Source organism: Lontra canadensis, unplaced genomic scaffold (genome assembly GCF_010015895.1).
Source record: "Lontra canadensis isolate GAN:19392208 unplaced genomic scaffold, GSC_riverotter_1.0 scaffold31, whole genome shotgun sequence".
NCBI lineage: Eukaryota > Metazoa > Chordata > Mammalia > Carnivora > Mustelidae > Lontra > Lontra canadensis.
In genome coordinates, this window is record NW_022631025.1 from 3,659,495 (window position 1) to 3,680,925 (window position 21,431).

Consider the following 21,431-nt stretch of genomic DNA (forward strand, 5'->3'; position numbering starts at 1 on the left):
GCTATTCAGTCTAAAAAACTCAGATAATAATGTGAGACATCAAAGGGGGGGGTAAATGCCCCAGACTACGCTGAGGTGATGCTTTCCGGAACCTACATGTCTGCCATGTAGGTGGGCACACACGGCCTCATGAGTTGGGTCCCCAGAGCACACTGTGTGTGGTTTGCGCCAGCGGCCCTGGCAGACATGGTTGTAGGCTGGTGCGAGCACGTGGTCCAGGCCAGTGTTGAGAGCCACAGTGCCTGGGTTTGAACCCAGCCTTGCGTCACAGGTCTTGCTGAGTGGGCCGGTTGTGGGTCACTCTGGGGGTGAAGGGGGTTCACACCGAGCCTGGCAGCCCTCCCCCCGCAGCATCATTCGTGCTGGTGGTGTGACCTGAGCAGGCCATGCTGGGCGTGTGTGGAACAGAGCTGGCTCAGCACGGCAGGCTGCCTAGCACCCCAGTAGCCCAGGTAGCAGACTTCCAAGCTGGCAGACTGGCTGCCTTGCTGAGGACAAGCCTGCATCCTGGTGTTTGGAGTCAGGGTCCGCATGCCGCCTGCAGTGAGAGGGCAGGGCGGGCTGGCCTGGGGCTTCCTCACTTAGCCCCGGACCTGTAGCTCATTTCTGGACCATGCCGGGTGCTGGGTGCGTGTGGTGTGGGTACGGTCCCGGTGCTGACCTCCCCATCCCGCCGCAGGTTCAGCAGTACCGGGTGGCCATGACTGCGAAGGACTGCTCCATCATGATCGCGCTCTCCCCCTGCCTGCAGGACACAAGGTGAGCTGCCTGCTGGGTCCCGTGCTCCTGTCCCTGCGGTTACAGCACCCTGGCAGGCCACTTCTGCTGACAGGCTGATGTCTGTGGGCTACGGGACACCTAGTAACCCACCGTGGCTTGCTAACTCCTGCTGCTCTCTTGAAGCTTGTGATTCGCTTGGAAAGACATTTACCGAGAATATCTTAAGATTGTCCTATTAGAGATTACTATCCTTTTCTAAGAAAATACTCCAAAGACTTAGAAGCACCTTGGATCCTGTGGCACAAATTCCTTTCTCTCAAGGCGCCATGTGCTGACTGATGCTTGGAGTCCTGAGAAGCTGCATATCCCCCACGAGGTCCCGATCCACCAGCCTTCGTGGCCCTTCCAGGCCTGTGGGACGGCACATTCCCTGTTGAGCTTCCTGTCGGCAGCAGCTCTCCCTGGACATTATTGTCCTTGTCCGGTCCCCTCCTCTGCCTTTTTTTAGGAATTCAGGATGAACATGATAATCTTCTCTTGCTAATTAGATGGCATCTTCAGCATTGATCCGCAGAGTGCCAAACCCCACACACAGTGTTTGTGGAATGTTCCACATTCTTCTGACATGTGTTCCCGGGTCAAAATGACCTTATCGTTGGCTGCCAGCCACCCATTTCTCAGATGCTTTTGAACTAAACATTCCCAGGACTGCTGCTCCCTGGCCGGCACGGAGCAGATAGGAAACGCGGAGGGATGTTCCTAGGGTGTAGCTGAAATCCGGAAAGGTGGTTCTGTTTAGACGAGGACCCCTGGGATCCCGGGAGGATGTGGCTGCAGTGCGCGTTCACTGGACGGAGCCACCTTGTCTGATGACAGAAGCATGCGCTGTCACCCGCTGCCCTTCCTCAGGCACGCACTCAGGACCGTGCGGGAACATGCAGGGTGGGCTGGCTGGTTGGCAGACACGGATGGGCGGGGACGCCTGTCCCGGGAGTCCCAGGGCGCAGCGCAGGAGCATTTTGGCACTGGAGCTGCGCCCTGGGCTCCCCGGAACTTGTGCTGGACACACAGACACAGGCAGCCTGTGTGCCAGGTGATGCCTGTCTATGTGCGTGTCACCTTGTCAGGTGCCGGCTTGGTCGTGGGAAACCTGCTGGGGGCCCGAGAGGTGCTGTCCCGGCCCCGCTGCCTGGAGCTCAGGCCTTAGAAGCGGGACCTTCTGCCGTTCGGGAGGGAGTAGCTTCGGCCCAGCAGCCGAGCCACGGCTCCCTTTCCCGACAGAGGGTATTTCAGGACAGGAGTTAAGTAAGAGTCTCGGCCTTGATGAGCTTTGTCAGAACGGGAGCGTGTTCATTGGTCTTCCCCTCCCAGGCAGGAGCTTTTGAAATCTGTGTTGTTTTGGGATGCTTTCTAAATCTTCAAGAGTAGTAAGCATGGGAAACTAGGAGCCCTATTTCTCTTGGGCTAAACCGAGCGCTTTTATATTTAGCCATTGTTGGATGCAGAATATTACCGAGCACTCTGAGAGCTGAGTGGGGTGGATGGCACCGCTATTTGAGTACAAAATTCAGAATTAGCCTCAGAGTGGTTGGTTTTAATATAATTGTTCATTTTCTGTTATAAGCACGCCTACTTCTGATGTTTAGAAAACCCACAAAACTAAGCCTTAGAAACAAAACATCGAGCCCCGCAGATGAGATTTGAGACTAAAGCATGAAATCAGAGCGTGCTCTCCTAACGTGAAGCGCCCCAGGGAACATGGGCTTTACACCAGATATGGGAAAAGGCGGGGGAGGGAAGTCTGCTCCATCGGCTTGAGGAAAGGCTAGGTCGACCTTCTCCTTTCTCTCGGGGTTAGTGATTGCGGAGTCCCTGTCAGGGGCCCCTGGGACCCGGGGGATACCTGCTAGCCCTCCTGTCCGTGCGGTGGTTGGGGGGGGGGTGTCACGGCAGGCATAGGCGGGGTGCGTCTCCCGAACAGGGTGAGGATTTGGGGTTCATGTGTCCTGAAGCTGCTCTTCCGCTTCCAGCTCCGAGCAGAGGCCCGTTGTCCCTTCGTCGAGATCCAGGTTTGCTTTCTCCGTGTCCGTGCTGGACCTCGACCTCAAGCCCTATGAGAGCATTCCTCACCAGTACAAACTGGACGGCAAGATAGTCAACTTCTACTCAAAGACTGTACACGCCAAAGACGCAGCCGTGATGCCGACCAGGTACAAGGAGAGTGAGGACTGCACGTTAGTTCTCCATAAGGTCTAGGCGCTTCCTGTGGGGTCTTCGAAACTTGAACACAGACTGTGCAGGCTGAATGAGAGCTGTTTTCTGTTGTGTTGGGTGACCTTTGGCTGTGAATGTTTTTGCTTTTTAACCACCTGGCCAGGTGGGGCTGTGTCTGGGTGACCCCGCATGGAAGGGCCGCAGAAACACCTTCAAGGACGAGGAGTGTCAGACCTGAGCGCTGCTGCGTGTGGTGTCCCCACACCTTCTGCTCTGGGCCGCTCCTCCTCCCCACCCAGGGCTGATGTCTAATCTCTGATGTAAAAGCCTTAAGACCCAAGGTTTGGATCTCCTGCTACCGGACTCGAACATAGAAAACTTGAATTGTCGCGTACATCTTACAGTTTGGTCTTGAAAGGGAACATGGATACTACTGGAACTTTCCCAGCTGAGTTACGTGGTCGCTTTGTCCGTGCGAGTCCCCAGTGAGCACAGGCCTCGTGGGCTCTGCCGCACAGTGGGATGGGGGCGCTGGTGCGGATGAGGGTCCTGAGTTGCGTGGACTTGAGGTCTCTGTGGAGGTGCCACGGCCACTGCTCTGCACAGGGTCTTCAGGGAGCATGGGACTCAGGTCAGGGGTGGACACCACTCACGAGCGCTTTCTCTGACGTGAGGGGAGCCGAGGTGTTCCGTGCCGCGTGGCTGCCGCTGGGGCGGCTGCACGCCTCGCATCCGGTGCTTCGGGGGAGCCGCCAGCTCTGCTCCTGCAGAGATGAGCGACTCCTGGCCGGCACTGAGAGGGTTCTTGTTGGGGTCACTGTAGTGTGCCCGGCTGCTAAGAAGACTGTGGGGAATCTTGGCTTTGGTTTTTTACTCTATGGTGGGTTGTACAGATTATTTATATCATCGTTTTGAGGGACTAATGAAGGTTTATTGTAACATAAGATTATAATAGCAAAACCACGGTATTGTATGAAAATGCTACGTGAAAAATAAGAATATTTTGCTGATTGTAAATTTTTGTGGGGAATTTTGTGATAACTTGAGAATTATACTTGTTTGAATCAAGCCAGCTCTCCTAGAATTTATTCAGCTTTGTCCTAACATTTACTTCTTTCCTCAGACGTTCAGAAAGATACCTGTGGGCGCTGGGGGGCTGTGGAGACACCCCTTGCAGGGACATGTGTGGACGGAAGCATCTCTGTTGTTTCGGCCTGAGGTGGCTCCTTGTTGCTGGCCTGTGTGAGGATGGGTGTGCACAACACCCTGACCTTGCAAGGAGGTGGGCTGGGCCCCCTCTGAGGCCCGTCTTGGCTGAAACCACCAGCGTCCCCATGGCGACTGACGAGGTCCTGCCCTGTGTGGTCTCCGCTTCACACTCCAGTGCGGCTCCTTCCCTGACTGGTTTCAAGCAATGTTTCTACCGATTCTAACCTTTTAAATGGGATGGCTGAGGCCAGTGCTACCTGGGGGACGGGGTGCTGGGGTTGTCAAGTCTGTGACACTGCATTTTTAAAGCTGACTGCTGCACTTTGATGTCAAGACCAGGAAGAGTGAGTTCTACTCTGTAGGGCAGGATGGCAAGGTGGGTGTGTCACCCTGGGCGTCAGGAATGTCAAGGAGTAGGGACCCTTGGGTGGCAAGGGGAGGGCTGACCTCCAGGGCGCCTCCATCCTCAGACTTGGTGAGAGGTAGGACCAGCTGCTCCCCTAAATCCAAGGATGGACATTCCTATTATTATTTTTAAAATAATAATAGGAAATAGAGGAAAAATAATAAGCTTAACTTTTGAGAACGTTTATTATTATTATTTAGTATTCTGTACCCCCAGCGTGGGGCTTGAACTCACGACCCTGAGATCAAGAGTTGCATGCTCCCCCAGCCGAGCCCGCCAGGTGCCCCAGGCACTGTATGTGCTGCTGGTCTGGTGTTTTGTACTGCAATAGCTGTTATCTATTATCCCACGTTCTGACGGATGATATAGAATGTGCTAAAACTGCACAGACAACCTGTCCTAAAGGTGTCGTTTCTTTGTGGAAGATGGTCACACACCTGCGTGTTTGCCAGGAACTAGCTGGAGTCCGCTGTGCAGAGTGACTTTATCAGGCTCTCGAGAGCGGCTTCAATGCCCAGCACACCCAGCAGGGCTCGGAAGCTGAGAGGCGCGGTCTCCAGGACTCGGTTCCGGTCCAGCTCCAGAGCTGCAGGGAGAGCAGGCTGGCTGAGACGCTGCGCTGAGACCCTCCCTCCCCAGCCGACGACTTCTGTGACCGTGGGGATGGACCCACACACCAGAGGTGGGGAGGGAACAGTCTCTCCTCGCCTCTGCTTTCTGATCACTGATAAACCGATATAAACAATACACTGAGATGTTCAGCTTTTGATTCTTGCCCTGAAAACCAGAAGACAGTAGCAGGCGCCTGTTGGATACAGTAAATCCTTACACACACCCCCTGGCCAGGCCCCTACCTTGCTGTGGTGCTTTGGGGAGAAGGTCCAGCTTTGGCAAAACCTTCCCTTCTTCATCTATCTGCACCCTCCAAACGATGACCAGCTCGAACCTGAAAGATGTAAGATGCCTTCCTAAGTGCTGTTTGAAGTCAGGTGGGAAGTGTGACCTGTGTGGCACCTGTCACCCTCCCCGAGGAGGTGCTCCTGAAGACGTCTGGCACGGAAACGCACCACGTCTGCTCAGCGAAGCGCGTGTGACATGAATGAAGAGGGAAATGGACCCCAAGACCCAGCAAGATGCTGTTCTGGACCCACAACGTGGTGGTGTGGGTGTGCGGGTGACATACGATGCGGAAAACCTACTACCGTGGAGCCTGAACGGACAGCGTAGTCTGAAAAGCATCGGCAGTGATGGGAGGCCAGGAATTTCACTTCCTGCCACAAGCCTGGGTCCTCTAAGTGTCCAGTGACATGGACAGGAGTGTGAGAAATAGTGGAAAACAATCGATGACCCAAGTGACCAAGACCCGAAGAAAGCAGAAATAACAGCTGGCAGAGTAGAACCACCGAGAATGAATGAACTGTGTACGGCTCCACACACTGCCAGAAGCTCATTTTGGAAATAACGTAGAGTAACAAAGGCAAGGCTGAGAAGTCCACATAGTTACGGCTCCATTTGAAGGTTTGAAAACAAAGCCCCTCAGGCACTCTGACACAGACTGTGAAGGCGCCTCACGTGCAGGGGGTGTGGGGGGGCTCCCACGTGTGTGCACGGGACCCCAGAGAGGTCCTCCCTTCACCCAGAACTTACTGCCTGCCGGCCTTTCCCCAGGTCAGCCCATCAAGATAGAGCCCCAGCTCCTCCCGGCCTCCCCTCCTTGCTCGTTCCATCCCTGCAGTGAGCCCAGCACCACTGGCCGTTTCCCCATGTCCCCTCCCAGCTCTTCCCCAGGGCTGCACAGACACATCAAGGTGTCTGGAAGGGAGTCGACATTCGTTTTCTACCACTTGTAATGCTCGTTTTTAAGAGCAAGCAGCCGCCTGGTGTTGGGGAGGCTGGGCCTGCAGGGCATCTGCACTCACCCAGGCTGGCGGGCGCTCCGGACCACCATGCAGCTGGAGGTGGCCCCCTCTGGGAGGTGCACGGCTTCTGGGTACTTCTCCTGTGGGAGAGGAAGCGGGTACAGAAAAATCAGGGACAGGACAGGAGCCAGGAGCCATGAAGTCGTCAGGTTGCAGTGCACTGGTGGTTTGGCATCACGGTCCCCCGAGACGGGGAAGCTGAAGGCCTGCCCCACAACCAGCTCTTGGCTCCTTTTCCTGCTAGGACCTGCACCCCCATTTCACACAGGCCACAATCTAGATCGTGTCCGCCCTCCTTGTAAGGGACCAGGACTCAGACCACATCTAAGGCAGGACCAGGTGAGAAGGCCTGGAAGCCATCAGATGCGTATTCCAGACCTCCAGTGCTAGACACTTCGACGCCAAGGCCCCCTCGCTCCCAGGAATAGCACCTGGGTCCTCGTCTTTGTTCTCACGGTTCCTGAAGGCCCGAGGGGACATGTGCACCAGACCACTGTCCTCAGTAGAAAGCCCCAAGACCCTGAACAAAGACAAGACTCCCTCCTTTCCTTTCCATGTCTCCCAGATGCTCTGTATCTTTCTGTAAGTTCAGTAAACGCTGTTCTCACCTCCTGCTGGCTCAGCGTTTGATTTCCATCCTGCGTGCAGCCAGGGCCCCTCTCAGCTGCTCCTGCTGGAGCCCCTCTGTGGTCTAAGACACAGTATGCGGCATCCCGGCCACCCCACTCCTGCCGCTTGGCTCAGTGGTGCTGCCTGTTCTAGATCTTCCCACTGCCCCACAGCCCTCCCAGTGAAGAGCTTCATCCCGGTTTCACCTCTTTGTCCCCCAGGGCTCTCTGGCCTTTGGCCACGCTGCCTCCCTAGACCCCTCTCTGCCCTGGGGTGGCCCTTCCGTCTGCCCCGTTCTCGAGGCATGCATGGCAGGAGAGCAGTCGCACATGCTCTGCGGGGTTCCTTGCAGCTCACCAGGGTGATGCTCGGCCTGCTGACCAGTGCTGTCTTACTGCTGTGGTCTGCAGCTTTAGCATTTGGCCTTAAAAGCCCTTCAAACTGCAGCCCCCAGGCAGGCCCCGGCCGCAGTAGACGCTCCCACCCTGTCCATCCTCACACTTGCCGCCCGATGGCCCCCGCCCATCTGCACTTTGGGAACAGAGCCACTGGGGGCCCCTGGGGACCTCTGCGTCGGTCTCCCCCGAAGTGTGCCTGGCTGCCTGGGCTAATGGGGTCTCGGGGAGCATGCTCCACCAAGCCGGCTTCACGAGATCCCATGCCACTCGAGAGTCGAAGGTACTCTCTAAAAGAGGAAAATGAAATGGAATTTCACAGATTTCTAGGCTTCCAACTCTAAGGTAGGGCTGGTTTTCCCCTCTACCTAATATTCTAGAAAAATCTGATCCTATTCCTTGCGGAACTGACACGTGAACGTACATCTGGCTTCAAGGTCTGCTCTCTGGGGAGCGGACTGCAGGGCTTGGGGGAGAGCAGCCGAGGCTGCTGTGGGCTCTGGGGCGGACTGTGGTGGGCCTGTGGGCTCCGGGGCCAGTGTCCGAGACACGTCTTCTCTCCCTCCTCCCACTGCGCGCGGTATAGAAACAGATATCCGGGCTGGCGCTGAGGGCAGATGCGAGCCCTGCTGTGTCCCACACGGAGCCTCACGGGACAGCTGTGGGTATCAGAACCCAGGGCTTCAGAGGACAGGACCTTCCTGAGGACACAAGTGCTCGTGGACACAACCCAGTCAGCCCCGAGAAGGAGGTCTTGTAGGGACAGCTTCTAAAGGGCCGGCCCGAAGATCAGCCTCTGCCGCCAGGGTGTGAGGCCAGTGCTCCAGACCCACGTGTGGAAGATGCCGACGGGGCACGACCACGGCCAAACACCAAGCTGTTCTGACCAAAGGCTGGGCTCGGCCTGGTTTAAGCTTACCGCCAGTTTCTAATTTCAGCGAAACAGTGTGTATGAGAAAATGTATACTTAAGTGTTCTAAATGGAAAGCGCTGCTTGATTTTTAAACCTCAAGCTCTTCTAAATTAATAACAGCTGTAGCGGGGCCCCACAGGGGGACACGTGAGCGCGGCGGGGCAGCTCCCAGGCTGGGGGGCGGCCGCACCAGGCGGGCGCTGGCTCCGGCGTGGGGCCCGCGGGGCAGACACGGCGCGGGCTCAGCCCCCGGGGGGACCTCACAGGACCTCACAGCCTGGCCGGGCCTCCTCACCAGCAAAAGGAGGGTTTAGATAAGTGTTCACAAAAAGGTACACTCCCCCTAGTTTAAAAACAAACAGAAACAAGTACAAACGCGGACACCAGGAAGAGGCCGGGCACCCAGGATGTTTCTGGAGAGCTCCTGGGGGGCGTGCTGAGTTGCCTCTTACACAAGGCAGCACGGCGGCCCGCGCCCCGGCTTCCCGCACCCGCGCACACGCAGCAGAGCGCGCAGAGCGGAGCCCGCGGGCGGCGGCGGCGCCGAGACCCGCAGAGCGCGGTGAGACCGCGGTGCGCAGGGGGCGCTGTGGAGAACAGAGCCGTGACGTGGGACGCGGCTCCTAGGGCAGATGAGCACACTTCAACGGTGGTCAGAAGTTTCTCGTAGGGCTGTGACGGGAGGTGGCGTTGGGAAGCTGGGAACAGGCTGTGCGATGGGGGGCTCTGCACAGGCGGGGCATCAGCCTTGCCCCCGGAAGCCTGTCCTCAGTGTGAGTCAACACGGGGTTTACTCAGCGCTTGCCACTCGCCTGGCAGTGCGCCTTCAAGAGCTCCCCTGGTGTCTGGCAGCAGTGGTGGCCATGGGGACGCTGGCTTGGGGTCACACCCTTTCACACCGGAGACTTGCTTTGCCATTGACGGTGCCGGTCCAAAGGGAACAGACTCCTAGGAGCACTGGAGAAAACCAGCCTTGCGTTTCCGCGCCGGGGCTGCCAGCCCAGGGCCCAGGGGGAAGGGCCCGGGGCGCCCTGCCTGCCTCCTGCTCACACGAACGGGCAACCTTGCATCCTGAGCTTAAGGGCACCCGAGTGTCCACAGATAGATTAATTCATCTTGACTTTATGTCTGGCCAATTCAACGATTTCTTTTTAAAAATTGAGATATAATTCACATACCACTTACTCCTTCCAAGTGTACATAATTCAGGGGTTTTAGTGTATTCAAAGGCCGTACAACATCTCCGCGCCCCAACTGCAGAAGCCCTGCTGCTTTCGCTCCTGCCCCTTCACCCCTCTGTGCCCGCCCAGGCATCAGGCAGCGAGCGTGGACCGACTGTCCACAGATGCCACCGTTCTGGGCATTTCAGACAAATGGAATCATTCGAGGTGTGTCCTCTGAGACTGGCGTCTCTGACGTGCACGTTCTCAGGGTGTGACCACGCGGCAGCCAGCGTCCTGGTCACTCCTCTACGCGCTGAGGAACACCCCGCGTTCATCCCCTCGTCAGCTGATGGGCACGTGGCGGTTCTCTGCTTTTTGGCTACTGGAAACAAAGCTGCGGCGCGTGCAGGTGGGCACCTGCGTTCTCCTTTCTCTCGGTGACGCGCCTGGGAGCGGCACGGCTGAGTCCTGGGGGACTCCACGTAGCCACAGAGGAACTGCCCGCCTGCTGTCCGCGGCGGCCGCCCACTTCCGCGATTCCCCAGCAGCGTCTGACGGTCCTGATTTCTCCGTCTCCTTGCTGACGGTGTCTGTCGTCGCCCCTCTCTTAGAAACCCTTGTGTCCTCCTGGTGGGTGGGAGGTGGGCGGTCACTGTGGATTGCATTTCCCCGGTTTTCCCGATGGCCACGGATGCGGAGCCTCTTCCCAGGCTTCCAGTCATCTGCTCGCCTCTGGAGCCGTGTGTGTTCAGATCCTTTGCCTAATCTTTAAACGGGGCTATTTTTCATCAGTGAATTATAATAGCTCTTTGTATTGTTTGGATACAGATCATTTGTCAGATAAGAGGATTTATCCCATTCTGAGGATTGTCTTTTTTCTTCCTTACTGGTGTCACCTGCATGAAGTTTTTAATTTTGATGAAGTCTAGTTTTTCTGTTTTTGTTCTTTTTTTTTTTTTTTTTTTTTCTTTCGCTTTTGGTGTCAGAACTAAGAAACCAATGCTGAACCCAGGGTCACAGAGATCCACACTTGTGTTTTTTTTCCTAAGTGTTTTATATTTTTAGCTTTTCAAATTAGGTCTTTGATCCATTTTGAGTTAACTTGTGTAGATGACGTGAGGCAGGAGTCCACCTTCATTCTTTCGTCACTGATAGCCGTCTCTGTGTCAGTCACTGAAAAGACTGTTCTCCATTTAACTGGATCTGGTCATATATTAACAACATCTTATATTTGAAGACAGCCTGGTTCAGAGTACGTGTGAGGTTTCACCGGGCACAAAAGGCATCCCAGGCTTCTCAACAGATGTATAGATGTAGAAAAGTGAGCCTCCCTGTGTATCTCATGCACAGAAGTGGATCACAGATCTAAATGTAGGAGCTAAAATTATAAGACTTACGAAAAATAAAAAAAAATCTTCCTAGTTCTAGGTTACCTGAAGATTTCTCAGATACAAAATAAAAACTAGGAGCCACAGAAGAAAACTAAATGGGGTAACCTCATCAGAATTAGAAATGACCGCTCTTAAAGAAGCCTGCCTCAGACTATAAAGAACATTTATAACTCATTAAGAAGAAGACAACCTAATTTATATAACGGTCAAACGATTTAAAGATACCTAACGGAAGAAGAGATGTGGAAAGGAAAAGGTACTGTCACTAGTCATTAGGGAAATGCAGTGAGATACCACCCTGTACCTACTAGAACGGCTAATACAAACAGGACTAAAAATACTGAGTTTTGGTGGAGGCGTGGATCTGTTCCTGTAGAAACTGGGAGTCTGGCACCTTAAGGAGTTAGATAACGCAAGCAGTCCTACTCCTAAGTATTTACCTGAGAGAAACCAAAACATGTCCAGAGAACCGCGTGCAACTGCCCCTCGTCAGAGCCGCGTGTGGAACCTGTGAGCGATCCGAGGCCCACGTCCCCGACAGCTGGTGTGCGAACAGTGTGACAGCTGCACGACAGAGGGGTGTTCCGCCCCAGCGTCACCCGCCTAAGAGCATGGACAAACCTCGGAAGACAGACAAGAAGGGCCACACAGATGAGAATCTAGAGGAGACAACAGGGCAGAAGTCACAGGGTGAGGTGGGGGAATGGGGCGGACCACAAGGGCGTCCGTCCAAACTCAGCAAATTACAGCTAAAGCAGGTACATGTTATTGTATGAAAATGAGACCTTGTTTCTACAAGGAACATCTCTCCACTCCTGGGGCCTGGGCAGCTCTGCTCCCCTCAGGTGAAGGATGTCCTCTGAGAAGCCCTACTTGGCGCCACACACTGTTCCGGACTCAGGGATCCAGGGATGAGCCCGCAAGATGCACGTCGTGGTGAGTGACTGGATGGCGGTCCAGGGCCTCCTAACACAGGTGCCACTTGGGTTCAGACCTGAATGATGGCAAGATGGGGGCCCCCCAGAGCCAGCCTGTGTGGGACTGAGCTTGCTCACTGCGGGAAAGTGGAGGAAGGTACAGACATAGCCAGGAGGCGGGCAGGGCCGGGACACAGAGGCTCTGCTCCAGAGCCCGGTGCGTGGTCTAGCTGCCGTCCTGACACGGTTGTGCTGTGGCCAGGGTGTAGAGAGCAGGCGTGGCTGGGGGGGGTGGTGGGCCCCGTGCCAGACCCTGGTGGGTGACGAAGAGCCCAAGGCCCAGAAGTGACACAAAGGTGCAGGCAGGTCCACAAGAGGCCATGGCGCCAGGAGAAGCAGGGAATGGCTGGGAGTGGGCAGTGGGGGGGTGCGGTGAGCCAGCCAGCCCTCCAGTCATCCCTGCTTGGGGACAGGCCTGGGTGGATGGTGGCAGGCGCCTCTGATCAAGTTACCTGTCATCTTGAGACTCACAAATCTAAACCTCCACAAGCCCACACGCATGGGAACACCTGACCCGTGGGAACACCAGCCTCCAGCTGCGCTCCTGGGAGCTCAGCCGACCCCAGAGCACAGCACCTAACGCCCATGCGGTCTACACAGCCTCAGGATCAGAGCTCCCAGCGTGTGAGGCCCCGGACCTCCCCAGTGCACGGACGGCGGCCTTCAGTAGGCCCGCGTTCTGGCCACCTGACACAGCACACACTCCAAGGACTGGGAGGAGAGCCCCCCCACTGCAGCTGTGGTGGTGGGGGGGCAGGGGCAGGGGTCCCTGCGACAGCCGCTAATGATTTTCTGGGTCCGGGGAGGGCCTTGTGCAGCTCAGAGGGTCAGTGGCTGGTCAGAGCCCTGGGGGCATCTGTGCTACAGCTCACACCCAAACACTCGGAGACAAATGTTCTCATTATTCCCAGCAACAGAAGGCCTAGACATGCACGCGGGGAAGAACGACGATCAGCTCTTACGTGGAAAGACTAACAGCTATTACGTGGCCTCTCAGTGCCAGACAGGGGAGCAGGTTCCTTACACATATTTTATGTCTGTGATCACAGATGTCACATCATAATCATGCTGCTCTTATGGGCTCAACAAGGGCTTGGTTCTAGGGGCTCCGGGACCCTCTGTCACCTCTGCAGGCTCAGCCGCACAACCTGACACCCACCATGGCTCCTCTGTCTCTACAGCGAGCGGCAGACACGATGCTCCTACCACTTGGCATTTCCGCACATGTGGGGCCATTCTGCTTTACCAAATAGACCACCCCAACTAGCAACTGCCCCCCTCAGTGTTTTGATCCCGCCTGTGCCCCAGGCTGCCTCCCTTCGTCTGGGCAGTTTGGAGGGCGCAGGCCTCCTGGGCTATGGACGGACTTCGGCCAGGTCTGCAATGTCCTCACGATGCCACGTTAGGAGCAGTGTGGACACACTGCAGGGCTGGTGGCCAGAGGTCACTCACCCCTTTTCCCTGCAACCGCTGTCTTCCCGGGACAGCCAGAGACCAGGCCACTTCATGTGGGATGTCCATTCACCAGCCTGGGCCCCGGGGATGCCTAGGGGTTGGGTCAGCCACATGGGGACCGCCAAAGGGTGACTGTCTCCATATCCTTCCACATCCATTAGTGGCTTTCCACCAGAGGAACAAGGTTTTCCTCCTCCCGTATTTCTGTACCAGTACTGACTCTCAGTGTGAATCCACGTTTCTCCAAGCCCCGCCAACAAGGCCCTTTTCTGGAGAAAGAGCCCAAGAGGACAAGCCGGAGCAATGCGCACACGGTACGGCCCCTCCGAATGCGCCTGCGCACACATACCAGACACGAGCAAGAGATCACCTTGGGCTTCCCTCCAGGGGCCTCCCCACTTCCCTCCTGGGTTTACTCTGCCCTCTTCACCCTCAGTGGATTCCCTGCATCAGCCCATCTACAGTCTCCCCCTCCTGATGGCACAAGGTGCCTCTTTGGGAAGAGAAGGCACAGCCAGGAAAGCACATTGTCTTTCCATTATCTAACGGTGCTGAGCATTTTCTGGGCCACATGCTGGCTAAGGGCTCTGTCCTCTTGATCAGAGGAAGATCTCAGACCGTGACGGCTCACTCGGAGGAGAGAGGATATCGTACGGCAGCCCTGGAGGAGAAACCCATCGAGCATCACCATCTGCAGTAACAGAACGAGCCCCTGCGGCACTGTGAGGACATGGAGGATTCTCGCTGCAATAGTGCACACTCGTGACACATGTTGGGCCGACAGCTGACGAAGTCCTGAGCTACAAAGCCAAAGAGAAGGGGTCCTACGTTCACGTGTTCTCATTACAGACGGGATGGAAAGACCAGCTCTTTTAGATTCTGTATATCATGGAAGTAAACACCCATGACGTGAGACCAAGCGCTGCTGAATCACCTCTTATAAACGAAGCTGCTCCAGCTTTCCTAAGTGTGGTCCTGGAAATGGGACACAGACGCAGCTCCCTGCATGTCCACACCCAGGGCTCTGGGGGTAAGAAGTGGGGAGCAGACCCCAGACCCCATGGGTGGGTTGACATGGGGTCCCTGACCTCCTTCAAGATGCAGGCTTCTGGGGGCTCCACAAAAAGGAACCGCGGGAGAAAATAACTGGGAAATGCTGAGGAGCTCGGTTTCACATATTGCTGGTCTGGAGGGTGGTAAAAAACATGTCCTAAATGTTGCTCAGTAAAACAACCATCAAACTTGTTCTAAGCCCACAGAAGCTTGTAAACCAGAAAAAGTCAGACCATCATGGTATTAGGGACTGTGGCCGCAGGCAAGCCCCAGGGCCTGGTGTGCCTCTAGGTGTCTGGTCTCCAGCCCCGGGGCCCCTGGGGCCTGTCCGGACGTTCTCCACCCCGTTTCCCTCCCCGCCCTTCCCCCTTCTGTCTTGTTCTGTGAGCCTTGGGCAGAATCAGGGCATCTCCGACCCACCTTGTTAGAAATGAAGACCTGGGTTTTTCCCAACAGAAAGTGCCACACGAAGGGTGGCTGTCAGGAAGGGGGGGCACCCGGAGCGGGGCTGTCAGGAAGGGGGGGCACCCGGAGGGGGGCTGTCAGGAAGGGGGGCACCCGGAGTGGGGGTGGCAAACAGCAGCAGCTATGGAGTCCACCCCCGTGTCTGCACAGCAGCTGATTAAAATGGTTTTTACATTTGCAAATGGTCAGAAAAAAACCGAAAGCGTTTATGCCATGTGAAAATTATATGAAGTTCAAACTCGAGTGCCCATGCTGAGATCTCGTGGAGCGTGTGCATTCCTGCCCACCTGGCAGTCTGGCTGATGTGTCCCCCCGAGGGGCCCCTGACACAAGTAGAAACCTGAGGGAGAGGCCAGGGCAGGGCTTGGGGGACAGCACGTGCCAGAGAAGTCAGCAGGGGACCGCACCACATTTTTCGTGGTGTCTCTTCTTGGGAAGTGACCCCAGGAGACCGGAGAGCAAACTGGCCCACGACTGTTCAGCCTGGGGGCCCTGGATGCATTGTGTCCTGCGTGGCCCTCGGAACAGAAGCAGGACAAGCAGTGGGGCCTCTCTGCTCTGTGAGACGTGCCCCTCACCCATTCTCATTCCACCTGGGACTCGTCCTCCCGGGCCCCAGGACTGAACGTGCCCTGTCTTCTTCCTTTAACCCTATCTTCCTCCTCGTCCCAAGGCCTCCTGGCAGAAGAACGTGTCATTTCCGTGCTGCTGCGTAAGTCACAGGATGGTTCTGAAGCCTATGTGGGAAAATCATCCAGCTGAAATTCCTGAATCCCCGTAACCGTGTTTCTTGCTACTTCCTTATAGTTTCTGCTACATTTTTCGTCTTTCATTTTAATTGTATTAAGCTACAAAAACTTCACCAAAAAAACCCTCAGTTCATATTTTATAATTCCATATTTCAGTTTTATTTATCCTTTGAGCTGTGATTTCTCAGTGATTTCTGTCCCAGGAGACACAGTGTACTCTAAGGTGGCCCATCCCATGGGCACCCTTCCCGCCCTGTCTTTTGACTTCTCCCAATAGAACCTGTTCACTTGGTGAGGGGTGAGAGCGACCATGCCGTTCCGCTGGAAACAGCCCATCTTCCCGACAGAAAATGCAGATGCCCTGTGTTCCCCTCCACTTTCTTGTCTGGGTTTCCTCCGCACAACCACCTGCGCCGATGGCCCACGGGGCGCTGCTCGGTGGGGACAAACCAGCCACCTCACCCACCCCTTCTCATCTAGGGACTCAGGGGGCGGGTGGGGCCGCACTGTCTTGGCCCGTCCAGACCGCACAGGGCCCCCCAAACTGCCCTCACCCCCTCTCCACAGCAAGCAGCATTTTCAGGAAACCAAGCAGATGCTGACACGCGAGGTGATGGCATGAAATGTGGCCACAAACGCCGCGGCTAGGAAATGGAATTGAAAGAAGCAGAAGGATGTGGGACTCAGGAGAGAGAACTTGTTTACAAACACAATTCTCCCACGCTCCCCACCCCACCCCATCTGAGAATGGAAACAGGGAAACCGGGCCAACAAAATCAGTCACGGACGCAGCCGCGACACACACCGGCAGTCCACGTGAGGACAACCGCGTTAGGGTGAGGAGACCGCGGTGTCACCGCTAGCGGGAGCGGGCTGAGCAGCAGGCCTGTGTTCTGAGCTGAAACACAGCTCTGGCCCCATCTCAACTAATAATTTCAAAGGTGAGCCAAGTTGGTTTCTCTGAAAGCCATCAGAAGTGGTCCTTAAGAAGATGAATACACATGTATAAATGGAAAATGCTAGAAACTCTTTAGAGGTAATTTCTCAACTTCCTCTTCATGTACGTATGAATATGTAGTCATGTGCGCAAAATAACGAAAAGCAAGCAGATAAAGTAACGTTCCATATAGTCACTGGCAATTTTATCCTCACTATGGTTTAAACTCATTATTTCATTAAGTGTTGAAGTAGTGTTGTCCAAAACATTGAAACTAGCTTTGAAGTTATTGCAGTCTCATTTAATTTTTTTTTCATACTTTGAGTTTTTAGGGTCTTGAGTTTAGGGGTGTCTGGGTGGCTCAGTTGGTTAAGCAACTGCCTTCGGCTCAGGTCATGATCCCAGTGTCCCAGGATCGAGTCCCGCATCGGGTTCCCAGCTCCATGGGGAGTCTGCTTCTCCCTCTGACCTTCTCGCCTCTCATGCTCTCTCTCTCTCAAATAAATAAAATCTTAAAAAAAAAAATTATAGGGTCTTGAGTGTATCTTCCAAAAAACAAATCTCATGCACGCACACACAAATACACAAAATTTACCTGTAACCTCCACAGACCCTATGCCCTTGACACGCACGCGCTTGCACCACCCTCGCCAGCTGCAAGGCGTCCCCGGCAGAACGCCCACTTAACTGAAACCGAAACAGGCATCTATCAGGAAATCATGATTGCCAATCAAGATGACACAAGGGTAAACAGAATCAAACTTCGGGCAGTGAGATTCCGGGACCCAAGCTTGTGAACCTTTCCACCATATAACTGTTTATGAATTCAAATGTAGTTGTAATACACAGGACAATGCTATTACGGTCAGCTTGTAACAAGATTCATTCTGGCAACATGACTTCGATGGTGGCAACAAAAACATCTGCTGGGAAACACACGTGTCCCTAAAGTCTGTTCATATATTCCACATCACATGCCAGACGTGAATGAGGCTGGAGATCCCAACCATAAAGGGCTCCTGATCAAATAGAGGAAACTTGCTGTGCCTATTTCTTACTAAAAGTGCTTAGTTTTCTCTCCAGAGTGCAGCCCATTCCTGGTGGTTCCTGTCTTCCTCAGACAGCCCCCTGCCAGCGTGGGGACAACCCTCCTACCCACAGAGGTTCCTCAGGACAAAGGCTCAGCCACCTTTGCCTTGGTGGCTCGGGCTTCTGCTTCCTCTGTCCTCCTCGGACACCACGATCCCGCCTGTTTCCCAGCGCTCGTGCTGCCTCCCCTGTACACTCTTCGCCCCTGTGCATTCTCTCTGCCATTCCCAAAGGGCCGTGCTCGTGCCTAGGAAAGGCTGTGTTTCAAATGTCCATGTTTGAGGCCTTTCACGTTTAATGGTATTTTTATTTTCTCCTTAAACTTGATGAATAGTTTGGATATAGAATTTTAAGGGTGACTTATTAAGATTTTATTTTAGAGAGAAAGGGTGTGCATGCACGGGGGGCAGGGCAGAGGAAGAAGGACAAACAGGGCAGAGGAAGAAGGACAAACAGACTCAATCTCAGGACCCTGAGATCGTGACCTGAGCTGAAATCAAGACCTGGGTGCCCAACTGACTGAGCCGCCCAGATGAACCGGGGGTGCCATATTTAATTTATATTTTACATATAGAGCTAATGAATACTGCGCAAGGTAACCCACGAGGGGGAAACAAGTCTCGGTGAAACAGTCCACCCCGTTTGCAGGATGGCCCGAGTTTCGTCTCATCTTTACAGTTGAAGCACTGGAGACACGAGGCAGGGTTTAAAATGATGCCCTTTGGGCGCCTGCGTGGCTCCGTTGGTTGAGCGACTGCCTTCGGCTCAGGTCATGACCCCGGACTTGCAGGATCTCGTCCTGCATCGGGCTCCCACCTCCTTGGAGAGTCTGCTTCTCCCTCTGACCTTCTCCTCTCTCACGCTCTCTCTCACTCTTTCTCTCTCAAATAAAGAAAGAAAATCTTTAAATAAAATAAAATAAAATAAAATAAAATAAAATAAAATAAAATAAAATAAAATGATGCCCATTTGAAGAATAAGAAAAACATGTCTCAGAGACATGCAAGTCTGCTCTAATGACTCAGAGCCCAAGTAAAGCAGCCAAGCCGACCCTCCTGACCCTCATGCCCTTTTCTACGCCAACTGCAGGTGACCCGGAGTGCAGCTCGGAGCACTACGGGAGGGGAGGAGGGCAGCGCAGACGCACGCTGAAACCAGGACAGTTACGCTGTGGGGACCCTGCATACAGGGGCTCCTCCAAGGCCCTCTAGCAAATTAAAAAAAAAATAGACCTTATTTTTCAGAACCGTTTTAGACTGACAGAAAAACTGGCGAGATGGTACAGAGTTCCCACGTTAATATCTAACACTGATGTGGTATGTTTGTCCCAATTAATGAACCAGTATCAGGGTATCACTTTTATCACCAACGTCTATACTTTATTTTTTCCTTAGTTGTTCCTTATGGTCCTTTTCCAGGCTCAGGATTCCCACCTTTGGAAATTCTCCCTGGGCCGCCTTTATGCCCTGTTACAGGTTTAAGTATTATGCTATTTTAATTAGGGGCTCCCACTTTTCACTTAAGGAATCTGAGGAAAAATGTATAGTTGTTCTTTGGGTCCTAGAACAACACAGGCCTTCTGGTCTGGCCACAAACCACATGGCGAACCCACTGGTGCCCTCCCCATTGGCCTGGGCAGGAGGAAGGCCCATCTGTCCCTGAGTTTGACCTGAGACTCAGGACAGGCAGGTAAAAATACCGAAAACACTCTGACATGATCACTTCTCTTCAGACCACCTGTGAACTCGTCATGATTCATACTTTCATCATGGAGTATCTCTTGAATCGGGAAATGAGGGCAGAGGATTTTCTCTGCTGTCCTGAATTGCGTTATGCTCCCAAGGAGCTCTCAGTAAACGTATTTCGGGTTCACGCTCTCTCACCTGATGAACCCGGTCTGACTCACTCAGGGCGCGGCTGTGGCCGTCACACCTGCCGAACTGCCCGTTCATAAGAGTCACTGAGGTCATCATCACAGACCATCTGCTTCTCACAAATGGCCAATGGCCCGCGCTGGGCCAACCAACAGGTGGACAGAGCCTTTGCGTGCAGGGGACACTTGGCAGGGAAGAGATCTAGGGGTTGCAGGCAACCTCCTCCAGAGGCTTATGGGAGGGAATCCTCCCTCCCGGTGCAGTCCCAAGCGCAGGGAACCCTTCTTGGACTTGGAGCCACTCCAGCCCTCTAACACCATGGGAGCCGCTCGCTTTCCTTTTCTGTGAAGCCAATGTGAGCAGGTTTCTGTCCCATCCTCTGTCACTCGTGTTAAGAGAGCTCTAATAAAAACCCTGGCTACTCTGTTAAATGCTGGGTATATCCTGACAAGCAGAGTAAGACAGTGCATCAGCAAAATGCACACAGAAACCGCGACAGAACGTGACAGCATCCACACCTGCAGGGCTGCAGACGAGTGACGAACCGGGCTTGAATGCCCTGTGTGACCACAGCCCTCCTACGCTGTGGCTGCATGGAGTGGGTAGAGTTGCTTTGGAAAACGCACTGGCAAGGCCCATGAAGCGGAACATATGTCTCCCCACAACCCCGCAGTCCCGCCCAACATAAAATATGTGCTCGTGTCACCAACAGACAAATGTGAAGCAGCACGATTTCCAAATGCCGGAACCTGGAGAAGCCCAACAACAGAGTCCTGGGTGAGTACCTTTTGGCTCAACCACATGACAGAAGGCCACAGGCCACATGCAGGGATGTCCGGACACAACTGTCACACACTGTGGCCCTGTGGGAAGCAGCTACGCACAGCTCGAGGGCTTGGGGGATGCATGTTCTGCTTCTGCATCCGCCTGGTGGCCGAGTTCATTCTGTGAAAAATTATCCCACTGTACATTTGCAGCATGTGCCCTTGTCTGCATGTATACATTTCAACCAAAATAAAAACATGGAAGACAGCATCCCTGAGCCCATAAGGTATACAACCTTGAAGCGAAGACGGACAGACAGACCAGCCTCCTCTCTGCTGCTGCCAACCAGGGCAGAGAATGCTTTGTTCCTTTTTCACCTGGAAGCCCTATAGCCACTCTGACTACCCAGTCATCTCCCTGGGTCTTCTCCAGCTGTCACATCGGTCCTGAAGAGCAGTGCCCACAAATGCATGGGATACCTGTGCAGATGCTCTAGGACTTGGTATCAAGAACTTAAAATCTACTTTGTCCCCCATGATCTTCCTGGAGTAAGAGTAGCACCTGGGGGCCCACCTTGATGCAGAGGTCCCTGAGTCACTGTTTTGGGGAGCTATCAAAAAGCCTTTCCTTGGCTCATGATCGATAGACAAGGGCACGTCTTCCAAGAGGGGTTTTTTGGTTTTTTTCCCCTGAAAGTCTTATGCACAGTAGTTTTCGTGGCTTTTTGGTATGGTTTGAATAGTTTTTAGTACATTTCCTCCCTCCTGGTATTTCAATATGTGGAAATCTTAACGTCTGAAAACATGGAGATTTTACTGTTGACTCCCCCTGGGCTCATTTATACAAAAGCACAATTGCCTCACACTCTTGATTCTGAAAATACCGTGCACATGACTTTGTTCAAGTAGAATTAGTTGGATTGCATTTGAGATATAAGGGCCAAAAGCTGCAGCTTTGAAATCTTTGCTACATGAAAATTCAATTATAAAGACGTTTGTTTGCATGTTTGTAAGCTTTCTGCTTCTCTCCTTTTTGTTTTTTAAAGATTTTAAAAATTTATTTATTTGACAAAAATCACAAGTAGGCAGAGAGGCAGGCAGAGAAAGGGGGGGATCAGGAACAGGCTCC

General features: G+C 53.9%; 2 protein-coding genes and 1 long non-coding RNA gene across 5 annotated transcripts in view; 2 read left to right on the forward strand and 1 right to left on the reverse strand.

The window, feature by feature from the left end:
* IPPK (inositol-pentakisphosphate 2-kinase) overlaps window positions 1-3,644 on the forward strand; it is a 41,997-nt gene extending 38,353 nt beyond the window's left edge. For all 3 annotated transcript variants that reach the window (XM_032866458.1, XM_032866460.1, XM_032866459.1), the window contains 2 exons: window positions 680-759; window positions 2,751-3,644. In XM_032866458.1, the coding sequence (XP_032722349.1) occupies window positions 680-759; window positions 2,751-2,976 (306 nt within the window). In that variant the 3' untranslated portion in view covers window positions 2,977-3,644. The remainder of the gene's footprint in view (window positions 1-679; window positions 760-2,750) is intronic.
* Window positions 3,645-4,925: 1,281 nt separating this feature from the next.
* Window positions 4,926-21,431, reverse strand: part of CENPP (centromere protein P) — a 225,779-nt gene continuing 209,273 nt past the window's right edge. The window contains exons 6-8 of the mRNA XM_032866467.1: window positions 6,469-6,548; window positions 5,404-5,495; window positions 4,926-5,135 (exon numbers count right to left, since the gene is read on the reverse strand). Of these exons, the coding sequence (XP_032722358.1) occupies window positions 5,005-5,135; window positions 5,404-5,495; window positions 6,469-6,548 (303 nt within the window). The 3' untranslated portion in view covers window positions 4,926-5,004. The remainder of the gene's footprint in view (window positions 5,136-5,403; window positions 5,496-6,468; window positions 6,549-21,431) is intronic.
* Window positions 6,488-21,431, forward strand: part of LOC116872946 — a 175,334-nt gene continuing 160,390 nt past the window's right edge. Inside the window, exon 1 of the long non-coding RNA XR_004383712.1 lies at window positions 6,488-6,550. This is a non-coding gene — a long non-coding RNA (uncharacterized LOC116872946). The remainder of the gene's footprint in view (window positions 6,551-21,431) is intronic.